The sequence below is a fragment of the Puntigrus tetrazona genome, chromosome 5 (assembly GCF_018831695.1).
Source record: "Puntigrus tetrazona isolate hp1 chromosome 5, ASM1883169v1, whole genome shotgun sequence".
Lineage (NCBI taxonomy): Eukaryota > Metazoa > Chordata > Actinopteri > Cypriniformes > Cyprinidae > Puntigrus > Puntigrus tetrazona.
The window spans coordinates 7,286,490-7,302,497 of NC_056703.1; the positions used below are offsets into that span (position 1 = coordinate 7,286,490).

At 37.2% G+C, this 16,008-nt stretch overlaps 1 protein-coding gene across 4 annotated transcripts; it reads left to right on the forward strand.

Annotated features, from left to right (window-relative positions):
- The first annotated feature begins 78 nt into the window (after positions 1–78).
- On the forward strand, positions 79–14,240 carry gpr107 (G protein-coupled receptor 107). Of its 4 annotated transcripts, none has more exons than XM_043240209.1 (18): positions 79–217; positions 421–543; positions 784–834; positions 1,269–1,357; positions 1,456–1,598; positions 2,139–2,167; positions 2,266–2,322; positions 2,473–2,595; positions 2,683–2,816; positions 2,990–3,065; positions 3,317–3,390; positions 4,420–4,537; positions 4,651–4,781; positions 4,929–4,972; positions 7,075–7,124; positions 7,792–7,875; positions 9,964–10,085; positions 13,297–14,240. In XM_043240209.1, exons 1-18 carry the CDS (start codon positions 119–121, stop codon positions 13,385–13,387), a joined length of 1,638 nt encoding a protein of 545 aa, XP_043096144.1. In that variant the 5' UTR covers positions 79–118; the 3' UTR covers positions 13,388–14,240. The 4 variants fall into 4 exon arrangements, 3 of the variants coding, with proteins under 3 accessions (XP_043096144.1, XP_043096145.1, XP_043096147.1); XM_043240210.1 differs by having other exon boundaries at positions 101–217; positions 2,142–2,167; XR_006251030.1 differs by lacking the exon at positions 7,075–7,124 and having other exon boundaries at positions 101–217; positions 13,297–13,322.
- Positions 14,241–16,008: the final 1,768 nt, after the last annotated feature.

The following is a 16,008-nucleotide window of genomic DNA, read 5'->3' on the forward strand; positions in this document are numbered from 1 at the left end:
TTGTTGCTATTATTTCACAACTCTCTGATTCGTCCATTAGAGGGCGTCGTTCATTAAATATGTGAACCGGAAATAATAGTACGATTGACCTGATCTTATTTTTAAAGTGGTTTTAAAAATGGCGACCGGGAAGAAGTGTGTGTTTACAGTTATTATTGCGATTTTAACGGCTCTTATCATAGAAAGTCAATGTCGATTCCACCATCTCGTACTTAAGGTATGTGTGCTGTGCTAGAAATGTTGCTATAGGATGTTCGTATACTGTATTGTCGTCGCTGTTGCAATGGATGCTATCTTATGATTCGTCAGTCATCACCGTTTTGTTGTTATAATGCAAGCGCCGTTAAAACGGATGGCGATTCAAACGCACCTCAGCATCTAAATGCTGGCGCGCCACTAAACAGACTTGTTCTGTCTCAGGATGACATCCGTCAGCGGGTCCATCTGAACACATTCGGCTTTTATAAAGATGGTTATATGAGTATGAGCATGAACAACCTCAGCTTCACTAATGGGAAGACGGACAACATTGACAGCTCCACGGTCAGTCTCTCTCCTGCCTGGATTTGAGATTTACGAATATGATGGAATGTATTAGTATGAAAATGTCTTATTAATGGACGTTTGCATCTCGCCTCATACGAGACTATTTCATATTGTCATAAATTTAAGTAAACGTATTTCACCTCCTGTATGTATATCAGGACAAACCGACAGCTTCTTTATTAAATGGCTTCCTAAAGCATTCTCTCATATTTTAATAAATACCTGTTTTTGTTGCAGATTGGTTTTAGCCTAGATCGTGCAAGCAATAATGGCTTCTCCACATATTTGGTCAGTATTTGCCTTTAATGTCCATCTGAATCTTATTCTGTGCTTTTGCTGTGTATTTTTGGTATTAGTTTTGTGTATTGAATGTGTGCTAGTTGAAGCATAGTTTCGTTTTATCATAAAACAGCCACTGTTGGAAACTTGGAAACTTGTAACTTGGAAATCTTGGATTGGATTTACTGCATGATGCGTACAATATAATTTTGTGACCCCGGACCCCGAACCAGTCATAACTAGCCCAGGGTATATTTGTAGCAACAGCTAACAATGCGTTGTATGGGTCAAAATGATTTCAAAATCTCGATTTCAAAAATTTACCCCATTTTGGGGTCATGGGTCACACATTAAATTAAAGCTAACATTACATTGTCATTCGCTGTGTGGTCTTTCAGTCAAGCTGTGTCAGATAAATGATGACCTCTTTTACGAATACACAGGACGAGGGTCTGGACTACTGTCCTCTTAAAAAGGATCCAAGTAGTAATTTTGCAGGGGTGCTTCTCTTGCTGGACTTCCAAAAAAACTTGTGGGTTTTACTATTCTCTCTCAATTTCTCACAATAAAATAAAATGGGAAGTATTACTGAGTTCATGAATGTTCTGTCATGGCTTACGATGTCCTCAGAGTGAGGAAGAAGACTTCAGCAGAGGCTGGTGTGTTTCCCAAAATCATGCTATTGCCGCCCAAAAAAACTGTGGTGGAACAACTGGCTGAAAAGGGCGAAGATCTCCAAGACAAGGGGCCAGATGATGGATCTCAATCTAAAAGTAAGTATACTGGCATACCCAATCCCAGTCCTCACTCTCATACTCGGGGAGTAGGGAGCACTGTGTAGGGATCCTAATAATCAGAACACAGTTCAACACATGCACTTATCTCACTTCTGACAAGCTGCTTATCTGAATAAGTTGTGTTAATTAAGAGAAACATGCAAAATATGGTTGGAGGGTCATAAATTACAGTACAGATAGCCATTTTAAACATTGGTAACAATAAGAAATGATTCTTTAAACACCAACTAAGAAAATTAGAATGATTTCTGAAGGATCGCGTGACGCTGAAGACTAGAGTAAAGGCTGAAATAAGTTGCAGTTTTAAAGTATATTCAGAAAAAAAATGATCAAATAGTCTAAATGCAGCTTTGGTGACCGTAAGACTTTTCAAACAATAGTTTATGTTAGTTTGGTTTTTTTCATCCCATTTGTGTTGTAAATAATTCATGCAATTGTATCGTCGGTTTTGCAATCCTGTTTTTTATCAGTTCAGTGTTTAATGAGATTTTGTGTTTTTCTCCTGTTAATTTGTAGCAGGTTCTAAATCCAAGCAAGATGTTGAGGTGAGATCTGTTTTTAATTATGACTGCATTTAGTGTGCAAAAATGATCTTGATCTCTTTATTCTGCCTTAACTGTCTTTAATGTTATCACTCCCCCAGAACAAGACAGAAGATACCTATCCTCTTGAGAAAAGAGGCAAAAATTACTCATTTCAGGTGGGACATGAAGTGGTTTTGCTGAGAATTCATGGGGCTTTGAAAATATTATGTATGTATGTATGTATGTATGTATGTATGTTTCTACATGTACTCTTTTAAACATCTGCCCAATTGTGAACTCCACTGACTGACCTGTTCTTGTTTTAGTTTTACTTCAATGTCACAACGGATGAACAGCAAGGCCTTTATAACTTTTATTTCTACAACTGCTACTCCATGCCAATGAACCAGGACAGTACTTTGTCAGACATGCTGCCTTTCAGCATCGATGTGAGTGTTTCTCTGAGTTCTAAAATGCAATTTTCTTTAAATGTGATAAAGTACAAGTCTGTGCTCAAGTGATGCATGTGATTTCAGATCAACATCGTGGAGAAGAATCCGGACAGCTTTCTCTCTGCAGGAGAGATTCCATTACCTAAGCTTTACATCTGCATGTCCATGTTCTTCTTTCTCATCGGCACGCTGTGGGTTCATGTTTTGCGTACACATAGGTAAGTGCTGCAGTAACAGACCTTATGTACACTTTCTAATGGTTTCATACATATTACAAGAAATTACCAGTAGAGAGCAGCAAAGTCTCATATTGTCTCCTGTAAAATTAGTGAAGTGGAATTTGCGGTTACTTTTCTGATTACTATGTGGTTTTGTTGGGTTTTTTTTTTAGTTCTGATGTTTACAAGATTCATTGGCTGATGGCTGCTCTTCCATTCACAAAGTCACTTTCTCTTATTTTCCATGCAGTGAGTGATTACTTCTTTATGTGAATGTTAAATGCTTCAAATTTGCGTAAGTGTTTTTACAGATTTTGAAATGGTTATTTTGATCCAAATCATACATCATAAATTAGCAAACCTTGTTGGATGCACAAAAACTGTATGAATTAGTGGAAATTATTTGAAATGTTCCATTTTGCTCTATGAACCGCACAAAACTAGATACCCAAGGTTTTTTTTATTGCCTTTGTTTTAACAATTATATTCCTATTTTATAGATTGATTACTACTACATTTCCAATCAGGGTTTTCCTATTGAAGCCTTGGCTGTGGTCTATTACATTACTCACTTGTAAGTTAACTGTGTGTCTGTGTGTGTGTGTGTGTGTGTGTGTGTGTGTGTGTGTGTGTGTGTGTGTGTGTGTGTGTGTGTGTGTGAGAGTATATGAGAAAGAGACACTGGATAATAAGACAGGAATAGGGTGTTCATATAAGGTTAAAAAAAGAACTGATGTACGTATGTTTTTACTCTCTTGAATAGAATACACAATGCAACCTTTAAATTCTGGCCAGATTTTAAAATACTAGGCATGATATACTTGATGCCTTTAACAGTGGTTACAATGTAAAAAAAAACAGGACCTTATACACCAACCGACTTATGTTCATACACTACTACACGCTTGTCAGCTTGTTTGATATCCTTCGAAGCTGCCTGATATTGCCTGAAACTGAAAAATTCAGGCCCTGGGCCTGTACATTGCACAATTTTTATGTGAACGCAATCAATTCTGACTTCTCAAAATCTACACATTCTTTGAGACTGCAAATTGGGTAAAAAGTTTTGACAAAAGTTGCATAGTGCCGTGATTCTCAATTTCAGTCCCAGCGACCCCACACACTGTTTTTTAGTTTTTTGGATGTCTCTTTTATTTAACACACCTGATTCAAGTGTTAAAAAGGTAGAAGAGCACTCCATCGAGGAACTGTGTTCTGATTGGCAGAGTTCTTACACAGTGTTTATTGCTCTCTACTCCCCGAGCATGGGAAACCTTTTGAAGTTTACTTCACTTCAGAACATTAATTCATGGATTTGTGCAACGCTACGGCCTGCGCGTGGCGTCACACACAGACAAAACCTACTAGAAAAGCTTGATATAATCACACCTTTTTAAATAAATACAATTTTTAAATTCAAGTCTCGCACACCTTGACTTTCGAGTGGAACATTTACACTCCATTCAAACGAAATATTCTGCAATGTCCACTTCACAGGGCTCTCACAGTCGAATAGAACAAACCTCTGAAGTAATAAGAGTGGGGTCTCGAAGACTGAAATCGTTAACCAGTGACGTATTCCAGACTTTTTCTGATTTTGCAGGCTGAAGGGGGCGCTGCTGTTCATCACTATAGCATTAATAGGAACTGGCTGGGCCTTTGTTAAGCATATCCTTTCAGATAAAGACAAAAAGATCTTCATGATCGTCATTCCCCTGCAGGTATTTCTTTCTTTCTTTCAAGAGAGCAGGTTGCTTTCTTTAAGCTAATGTGCTGTTCTACTATGATAAATACGGTTATGAAGATATCAATCTTATTGGCATTGTGATGTTAGGTTCTGGCCAATGTGGCCTACATCATAATTGAGTCCACAGAAGAGGGCTCCAGTGAGTATGGCCTGTGGATGGAGATCCTGTTTCTGGTAGATCTGCTGTGCTGTGGGGCCATTCTCTTTCCTGTGGTCTGGTGAGTCCTTGCCCTTTTAATTTTGGCCAAGATTTAATTTTCTTCATCATAAATGTTGTCATTTGTTGACTAACAGAGTAAACGGTAGGCTGTTTTGGGTTTTTATCTTAAGCGGTTTGTCTAAAATCTGTTGTTTTTGTTTGATAGGTCCATAAGACATTTACAAGAGGCATCAGCAACAGATGGGAAAGGTATGTTAAACGTGATCAGAGCCCTTTCTGGCCAGCAGTTCGGTCTGATATAAAACTTGCTCATCAGATGTACCATTTTCAATGGCCCTTTTTTATTACCAGCTGTAAAAGTCATGTGTCACAATGTTTAAGCCGTTTTAAATGAAATATTGTGGAAAGTAAGTATTTTTAATCTTTCCGAATGCTTTTCTTGGTTGTGTGAGCTGTCCTCCTTCACATTTGGCTGTTCTCTACATGCTATTGAAAAGACTTGGTCTGTGCAGCATGAAATTGAATTGTGCCGTCTTCCAGAATACAACAGCTCTAGACGTTAACCAAATAGTAAATCCTGCTTTGTAAATGCAAAAGAGCTCAAAAATAAAAAAGATTTTAATTATAACGTTTTTACCCATTATTACAGTCTTTCCTGTAGCCTTGGTAAGAGTAAGAAATGAAAAAAAAAAAAAAAAAAAAGTATGAATAATTTAAAGTGTGAATAATTCTTCAAGTCAGTACATTTAAATGATTTTCCCATTCTGAGCACCAATTGTTTGTTGTTTTGATGCCGTAAGTCAGATGAACTGATCCTAAGATGAAAATTCTAAACACTGACCACAGTGATTGGTCATGGAGGAGATTTTCATTCGTTTGAATAAACGTCTTTGCATCTGCAAACATTTGCTACCCAGATGAAACAACACACAGTATTTCTCTGTTGTGGTTTGACAGTTTTAGTGGAAAAATGAATCCTGCTAGAGATGCTGTCTTTGGCATGTGCTCTGCCACCGTGCACCGTTGCCTGTTGTGACAGCAGATGCCAGGCAGCTTGCAAATGTCATAGCTCAGAGAAACCAGCCTGGGTTATGACTTTATCCAAGCCACAAATCCAGGGAGTGAGTAGACAGATTTGACCCTGCAGCAAGGGATCTCTGCATATTCCATCATCTGGGAAAAAAATGCAAAACAATTCCGCAGTGCAAGTCTCATTTTTGTGCTGGTTTTTACTTAAATGTAAATCCCTGCATAATATCATTGCAGTTTATGAGCTTGTTTTTATTTCAGTATGCTTTATTGGCATATTGACATAATTATTTTAAAATAATGTTGCAAATTATCAATAAAAGGTGTGAATAATAGATGTGGAATTATTGTTTAATCATTACTCTGTATCATCTTCCTACATTTCTGTGCTTATTTAAAAGTTTAGGGTCACTAAGTTATTTTCAATTGTAATAATTATTTTTTTTTCATATTTTTCACAGTTTTTTATATATATCTTGTGCGTCTGCTAACTGTTTTTTGTTGTATGGTTTGCTTAGAGTGCTTTTTTTCCCCTTTTCATTAACTTGCGTTCAAATATGCAGAAGTCTTACATATAAAACCCTTAACCTCCTGCTAAGAAAAAAAACACTTAATGATGAGAGAAGTCAAGGTTGATGACAACTTCCTGCTGTGCCTTATGCTTCTTAAATAGTGATGTTTGCTGAATGAGGCTTTTTTTTTAATTGGTAGCCCGGAATGAATGTGTGCTGCCTTTTTTTATATCTTTGATGTGATCCCTGAGGATGTCTATTGGCAAGCTAACATGCTTACAATAATTTTTTTCCCACCAATATTAGATTGTATGAACAAGAGCAGGTGTGTGTGTGTGGAGGGAAGGGGGGAGATCAGCACTCAAAATGAAGCAGGTTATTCCCTTAGCCCCACTGTTTGTGTCCCAATTCTTGCCACTGCAGAAAAATGAACTCTTATAAGTGACAAAATCGGAAATATGTAGGCACAATATATGATATGCGTACTGCAGCACCACTATATGTCGCCTTGTTGTGTGACTTCATATAAACCGATACTGAAGAGAAAATATTCTCTCCAGGCAATCACCACCCTTTTTTCCCTCTCAAGTAATCATTGTTTCATTGCTGCCTGTCACATTTTCCCGCTTTCATCTTCTGCATGTCCCTCGCAGGGCACAAAGATATACTCTTTGATTGCTTTCTGATTTTAACAATTTTCACAGCAGGAGCGAGAAGCATAGTAATTGAAGCATGAAAGGTAAAAGGACAGCTCATCACCTCTCTCGCTCTGTTTTAATCGTAATGTTTGGCTTCTCTTTTCCTTTGTAGCTGCCATCAATCTGGCTCAACTGAAACTTTTTAGGCACTACTATGTGATGGTATGTATACTGTTCACTGTCTTGCTGTCATTCTCGCTTATATTCAGACACGGCAATTTCAAATGGACACATGCCCGGTGCTCAGTTCTGCTTGTCATGGCATGAGAATTATTAGACTAATTAGTTTTGCTTGATTTTAACAGGCATTGACTTTTATGCATGAATGCATTGAGTTCACTTCTATGTTGCAATAAAATAGTTTTTCACAGTGATAACTTAAAATGAATTACCATTAACTGCGCCTCTAACTTTATCCAGTGTGATCCAAAAGTCCGAAACCACTGCCATTTTTCAAATTTTATAGCAATCTTTTTATTCATTTATAGAATAGAAAATATATAATATTGAGTTATCATAAAGTATTTTGTTTAATGCTTCAGTGGAAACAAGATGAGGAGTTCACCTTTTGTCTTATTTACTTATTTCATTACTGACCTAACTAGTCCAAAATCTTAGATAAATTTCTACTTTATTTTGTTTTGTTGCAACTTTAAGACAAGAAAATCAGACCAGAACACACTGTTTGTTTGGTCGTTTGTGTTTATTAAAAGCGAACAGTCATTTGAGACATAGAAGCACAATTTTCTAATCCTTTAGATAATTGTGTCCCTCCGCCTTTCTCTTTGTTTTCTTACTGTCGCTTTCTTTCTTTCTTTCTTTGTCACAGATTGTGTGCTATATTTATTTCACCCGCATCATTGCCAGTCTCATCAAGGTCATTGTTCCTTTCCAATGGAAGTGGCTTTACCAGGTGAGTGATGGATAATAAAACTTACAAAAAGATTAAACAGCTGGCAGACATCTGGATGCTAAGTGTAGTGGAAGTATGCCAAAATCAAATCACAGAAATGTTTATGGCAACATATCTGTAGCATTCAACTCAAAAAGACATGAAATGATTCTGTTATCATATATTCACCCTCATGGTGTTCCAAACCTGTATTAGTTTTTGTTGAACATAAAAGAATATATTTTGAAGAATGCTGGTAATCAAGCAGTTGATAGTCTCCATTGATTTCCATAGCATTTCTGCTATGAAAATCAGTGGGGACCAACAACTACTTATTCATATAGCACTTGTACTGTGTATTACTGTACACCCAAAGAGCTTTACGATCATGTGAGAGGGGTCTCTCCTCAACCACCAATGTGCAGCACCCACTTGGATCAGGACCTCAGTTTAACATCTCATCTGAAAGACAATACAGTGTCCCTGTCACTATACTGGGGTGTTAGCACCCACGCAGACCACAGGGTGAGCCCCCCCTACTGACCTCACTAACACTACTACCAACAGCAACCTAGTGTTCCCAGGAGGTCTCCCATCCAGATACTGACCAGGCTCAGCCCTGCTTAGTTTCAGTGGACAACCAGTCTTGAGCTGCAGGGTGATGTGAAATGGTGATTAAAACCCTTTAAGTGTTTTAAATAGGGGCCATTAACGAAATTATCGAGATTTTTGCTCAAGACATGTAATAATAATTTCTGTCCACTACTACGATTTTGTTTAACACTTTGACAGTTTATCTCTTTTAACAGATGCTCCATGCAGTGATTTAGATTTAATACGCATACATGCTCATATCAGTCTATTTAACAGACAATAGTGCAGCAATAGTGATCATACAATAAAAACAGTAATCCATGTTTGTGTGTTGTGACATTACTGTTGGAGTGTAAGTGTGAAGTGTTTTCTCCTGGGATTGGGCTATTTTAACGCTGTTGCTGCAAATTGTTTTTATGCTCATGGGTTAAACCGACCCCAAAAACGTAATCTTCAGTCCCTGAAAAAGGAACCCTGCCAAAAAAAACACATTTTACCTTTGCAACATAATTTTAATACTGGAGGACCCCCTCTAAACGCAACTGAAAACAAATTATTTATTTTTTGGGCAGTTGTGCAGGTTTTATTGTGGAAACCTAGCAACCCTGAATATCGTTAGCTCAGCATCCTGTTTTAGTTTCTGAAAATCCTACATCGAATTGTGCCTTATTTATAGACAAATTTTAGTTATAGACAAATGAATTAAACAAAGGACCAAGTTCTTGGAGAAGCAATCTGGAACTTCTTCCATAACTTGCCACTGCAATGTTTCTTATTATCTTTGGAGCCATCTTTAACATTTGTTTTCTGCATAGACCTGTTATTAGGCTTAACAACCAGTGATGTAGAAGCAGGCGTAGATCTTCTGTGGATGCGGTGTTCAGCCACACTATTACTTAATAGAGCATTACATTTCCACAAGCTGTTTGTTTTGGCAGACTGCCCTTCAATATAAGCTGTTTTTGGACTAACAAGAAAGTTTAGAGTTCTGAAACTCAAAAGATGTTTTTGTAGCACAGTGACCTCTTATATGTCAAAAGATCAAGGGTATTTTGGTTTCTCAGTTAATAATCCCTTTACACCGAGTTAAATATGAAGTCATTATTAGCTTTATTAAGTAATTCTGTGTTTTGATTATTTGGTTGGCCAGTGTTCAAACACTATGAGATGTGGGGTCAATCAAGTTTTTATTTTTTTTATTTTTTAAATAATGCTTGACCTGAGCTAATCTTAATTAACCTGTGTTCCGGTTTCGATTTGTGGCAGTCGTGCACTTTTTAATGTTTTAAGCCTACTTCAGTAGCTTTGTGAAATTGTACCTCCAATTCTTAAAATCAGTAAGATGCTACTATAACTATTTAGATCTCAGAATAAATAAATTGTAAAAAAAAAAAAAGCCTCCCATCCTGCAAGTACACTTAATTAACCCAAAAATATCTAATGGTGTAACACTTCATGCGTTTAACAAAAGGTTATATTGATGTTTTTATTTTTGGTTCTGTTCTTTATTTGTAGCTGCTGGATGAGCTGGCAACTCTGACCTTCTTCTTCTTCACTGGACACAAGTTCAGGCCGGCCTCCTACAACCCCTACCTACTGCTGTCTGTGGAGGATGAAGACATGGAGATGGATGATGTGTAAGTAATCATGCATTAATTCACAGCAACCGGTTCACATCTACCTTATTTTTCAACTTTACAGTTAACACTGCCATTTTGCTTGAATGTGCGAGCTTTTCAGCTGCTTCTACATATTTGCTTTAGGGTTGTTTTTTTAGCTGTACAAAAATGTCTTACTTTGATGTTGAATTTGGAATGATGTGGAATTTTTTTGGTTATTATATATAATTATTATTTTAATCATTTACACTGCTTTGTTATTTCTTTATTATTCTTCCATTTATTTGAACTATAATGAATCAGAAGCCTTTCACATCGTCAGCTTGATGTAAGGAAAGACGGGGCATTTCGAGAATGTTTCTTCTTTCCAGCGACTGAATCTGAATGGAAGTGAATGGACTGTACCTTGACATGTTTTCATAGTACATCATTCTTTTATCTCAAAAGATCAAGGACAGTTTGATTCCTCAAGATAATATGACTCACTCACAGCACAGAAAGCCAATGATGACAGACCACTGTAACAATTGCCCATGAGACCATCTGAACACTTATGTCTCCAATTATCGCATTTTACAGTAATGAGGTCATCTTTCTTTTATATGTGTTTTCACGCACAGCTTTTCTACATACCGTGACCCTCATGTGCTCCGTTACCAGCTGTGACCTGGTCACACGGACAGGCTTACAATGATCCAGCCACCTGTCATGGCTCTAGAAGAAACCCAGAGGGGTTCCTCCTGATTGGAGGCCCTAGTAGCCTTCCTCATTACATGCCCTAGCTGAGAGCACCTGTCATGCCCCGTTTATTTACACGTGCACAGCCAAACATTTCCTCCTTTTTTTTCAAAGCACTTTGAGTGGCCTCGTCAGGTCAGATGATTTAGTGTGCTTTAATGTCATTTTCCCCATCTTTATGATTTCTTTTTCTATGCTTTTGGTTGATTGCATTCCCCTCCACTCCCGGATGTCCAAGTCTTGTTCTGTTCCTTGACAACCCCCATCCTCCCCTCCTTCCCCCAAGTCCCCATCTCCCATTCACCCCACATTCAGCATCCCCTCAGGCGGCGTGTGCTCTATCCACCCCCCCCACCCCGGCTCTTCCCAAAATAGCTCTGTGACTCCATATGTCCTTGTTCCTTGCTTGCACTTTCCGCCGCCTTCTCCTCCTGCTCCTCCTCCCACAGTATCTCTTCCACCTGCCTTACACAGGACATTGTGCTTTACTCTCGCTTTTCCTCCTCCCAAGCTGAATGGGCAGAGTGCTTTTTTTGTGGCCTATTTTCCCAAAAACTTTTTTTGGGTGACTTGTGGTGCGGCCTGATTCAGCTGTCCTCATTGAGTCTTGCAAAGAACAGAGAAAAGATGGATGATGCTAACCACAAAAATAGAGAGCATTGCTCTCACGAGCATTCAAAGCTTAGGTCCAAACTGCCCCGAGTGCTTTCATTTCATTTTTTTTATTTGTTTATTTATTAAATCAATCTCAGGCACCTTTTTAATGTGGTGCAACAGTTGGGTTATGGGTGTGATGTCCCATACATGTCCACCTCCAGTCTGTTTCCTCTAATGCTCATGACGGCTGTTATCAAAAGCATCAATATTGTGAAATATTATTACAGCTTAAAATAACAAAGTTCAAGTCCTATATGAAATATAACTCGTATGTAACATAATGTTTTTACTGTCACTTTTATTCACCGAGTATACATAAAACGGATTAAAAGGGACATTATTAGGACATGATGTTCTCGAGCTACAACCATTTGAAAATCTGGAATCTGTGGGTGCAAAATACGGAGAAAATCACCTTTAAAATTGTCCAAGTGATGTTCTTAGCAATGCATAATACTAATGTAAAATTAAGAGGAAATTGACAAAAATCATCATGGAATGTTATCTTTACTTAATATCCTAATGATTTTTGGCATAAAAAAAGAAGAATTTTTCTACACAATTTATCCCAGCAATGACAGACAGTTTCACTTATGCCATTAAATGAAAGCGTTCTCAAAGCATTTTAGCTGCTCAAGGCACCTGTTAGCAGAACCTGAGTTTAGCAGAGTCATGGTTTGTGTGTTTTTTTTTTTTTTTTTGGCCATTTCTCCAAGCCTTTCTTTTGTGCTTTGTGTATCAGCCGTCTGAGGCCGCTGCTGAGTGGAGAACTGGACTGGTGCCGTCTCCGGCTGTGTGGTGAATGTCTACAATTACTTTGAAGCGGATGCCTTCAGTGATTCTGTTCTGCAGCAGTAGTTGCGTATTGCTTTCTGAATCTCTGAGATGTAGCTCAAAACTGAAGTTTGCTCCTAATTTTACTCTAGTACACCTTGCATATCCTCCCCTCACATTTGACCTGAATAAAATGAACCTCAAGTGGGGAAATGTCATGTTGCTTTAACAACAGTAGGTCCTCATACTGTAGATGTATGGTGCATCTGAGCCGTCAACTGTTTGCTGGTACTAGTATGGCCATATGCAGTCCAATCTGTGCTCAAATAATTATTAGGAACAGAAGGGCAGAGCATGAAAGCGAGAGAGTTTATGCGTGCGTGGCTCTCTCATTTGATCTCAGTTTCTGCTCAGAACATTCTGTCCATGTTTGCCGCGAATGCAAAACGCTTAGCCAGTAAACTCATGGTCACATTTTTACGGAAATGCTTGTATATAAATAAGGTGCTGTTTGTGTAAAATTAGAAAATGGGATCTTTTGTTTAGGTGAATCAAACATTTGTGGCCCAGGGGAAAAGAGTCAAACGTACAATATACACTAGTTTTATGCTTTATGCCAAAATGTATACGCTAAGTTTAATTACACGTTTGTTTTGAAAATTGTTGCATGGTGATTCAAGCATTTTTTGAAAACAGAAAGTTTAAGAGATGATTGTTTTGCTTTGAATTTAAAGAAACAGATTCTGTCTTTCCTGAATTAAACATCAGTCGTAAGCATGCTTGATCGCTGAAGGGCTTTCCTCAGAAAATTGGGACAGTCTGAAATTATTTGAGGACCTGTTTTTAGTTAGCTATTTCAGAACACCATTACTGACCAAGATTCAACTTCTTTGATGTTCGCACTGAAGAAGCACATAACCAGATCTGGTGTGGAATCTTTTGTGGTTCAACATTTAAGTGTGTTTGGCTTCAAATGTAACCTGCCTATAACACACTGTCCCCGTTTTTGCTACATGTCGGAGTTAGTTTTTGTTATTAATATTGCACTTCCTTATTTCAGTGTAACTACCTCAACAGCCATGGGAGAGGGCGTTAAGAAAGTGAAGAAACTGTCCAATGGACCGTCAGAGGAGAGGGAGAGCATGGCATAATGGAAGAAACAATCCTTTGTCGATTCTGTGTGCCTCTGGACTTTGTGGCCAGCTACTGACGTGGGATATTCATGTGCTAAATTCCCATTGGACCTTCTCTCATGATCACATGTGAAGACAAAGCGTTCCATATCCACATATATGTCTATCTCTGTAAATGTTGCACAGACAGTATGGAGAATTCACATTAAGGCACTCCGTGATTCTTTTTGCCACTGTAGTTTTAATTGATATGCTCGGTGCTGTGCTTTATTTTATTATCTTGAAGATTGCGTGTGAGTGTGTGTGTGTGTGTGCGCGTGTGTGCACATCTTTTTTTTATTTGGTTCTTTTTGTTTTTATTTATTTATTTATGACCTTCCTACACATTGCTTGATCTTGGAGACTCTGTGGCACTTTAACAGGTACACTCTAGTCAAATGAAAGCCTGTGTGTGATTCAGCTATTACTTCAACTATTTCCTGATCTAAGTTCTCAAAACGTATAATTTGTATGTAAATATGCTGGCCCTTAAAACATGCATAACCCAGATTAATGTTACAAAAAATAAGATGTACAGTTTTCAAGCTTAGTCAGATTTGAGGACAGCTGCTTTGTATTTTTTCAGTATTTGTGTGTTAATAAGTATGGGTGACGATGGATTTTCAGGAAGTAGATCCAGTGTGTCCAGAAACATGTATTTCAAATGTATTGAACATGGATTAAAATGATTTTTCAGGGAAATTGTAATTTATGGTTGCTGATGGTACAATGAAGGCTTTTATTTTGATGTTAAATATTTTGCTTTCTTTCAGTTATCTTTGAGCAAGCTTTATGAAATTGTGTTTCAGTATTAAATTGTGCAATGGTTTCATTTGTATTCGTCTTTTATATTTTGTTAAAAGGGTATATATATATATATATATATATATATATATATATATATATATATATATATATATATATATATATATATATATATATATATATATATATATATATATATATATATATATATATATATATATATATATATATATATATATATAATATCATGTCGATGATCTCTTTATGTCAGTGATTTTTAAGTGTTTTGGTTACATGAAGAATCTTCTTTTTAACATAAGAAATACACCGAAAAGGAGTGGTATAATATTAGGACACATTTTTCCACACCTCTTTATATTATATAAAATGGATCATAAACGCTAAATCAGTATCTTATCATGCTTGGACAGAGTAAACATTTGACAGCACTGAAGCAAACGGCTCTCTTATAATTAATTCACAAGTCTCGAGTGCTGTACTCGCTTCTGCTCAAGTGCCATTAAGAACATCTGATGTTGACAAAATGTCAGAGAGGGACTAATGAAGAGCTTTGGCTGCTGACGATAGGCGAATTGCAAATGCTAATTCTATTCCCCTTGTGCCTGCGTAGAAAATAAAGCAAGAGAAAAATCTTTCAATTTAATTTTATTTCCTATCCATTATCTTTTAATAATAATAATGGGAACAGATGCGAGCTTCAGTAATTTAGTTTAGAAGAGATGTATTTTAGAACAAGATGTTAACATGCATTAGATGTTCTGACTTGCAATTTTTATCCCTTGTTTGGAATCTAATAATCAATTCCCAGAAGGACTGTGATTATGTGCTATTTGATTACTTTATATTCATCCGCTGACTGTCCGTCTTGCCTTATGGCATTAGGATAGCCTATTTATAAGTAACCAGTGTGGTGATAAATACTTTCTAGCTATTATTTGCTGAAATTAACTTACAGATGTTCATTATGTTTATACTAAAAGATAATGTGATGTACTGTAGAGTACTCCGCACTGCATTTTAATTTTAATCTAGCTTTTATCACTTAAATCATTTATAATTTAAAGCTAAATGAGCCTACTCGATTTGAAGCTGCGTATTTATTTACATACTACTAGGAGGTCAGGGGTTAGCCGGCTTTATGGTGGTGAGAGTCGCACATGGTGTAAAAGAGAGTGGCTGAAAGTGGATTAGATAGCATTTGACCCAGGCCGGACTGTTTTTAAGTCAAGGGCCAGGGTGAGTGGGGTTAAAGATTAGTTGTCTGGCCAAAACTGTCTGTGCAATACCAAGACAGGAGAAATGTTGTTATTGTAAATCTAGTGCGTAAGCTACCCTTTAAATAATAACTATGGTTTTACTACAAATAAAAAAAAACATAATTAAACTATGGTAACCACAAATTAACCATGCTTAACCATAACTTAACCATAACCATGGTATTGGTAGTAAAACTGTGGTTATACAAATGATTATCAATACTTTTACTACAATAAACTTTGAACTTTGATCTTTGATGGGAGGGTTCATCCATTTCTGCGAGTGATATTACTATGCCAGTAGGTGACACCAAAAAAGTCTGAATCGTTCAATAAACTGATTCCTCCAAAACACTGATGCATTCCCATGGAAAAATACTATAGTGTTTTTGAACTAAAACTTTGTTAATGAATGCTTCAGCATACTGTAGTATTGTAGCTTACCATCACATGACCAGTACATGACAAGTTTAAACCAGCAAATGACTGTCATCTGCTGGTAAACTGGTCCTGAGCAGGAATTAGTTGGTTAGGACTAGCATAGGGCCAGCACATGAC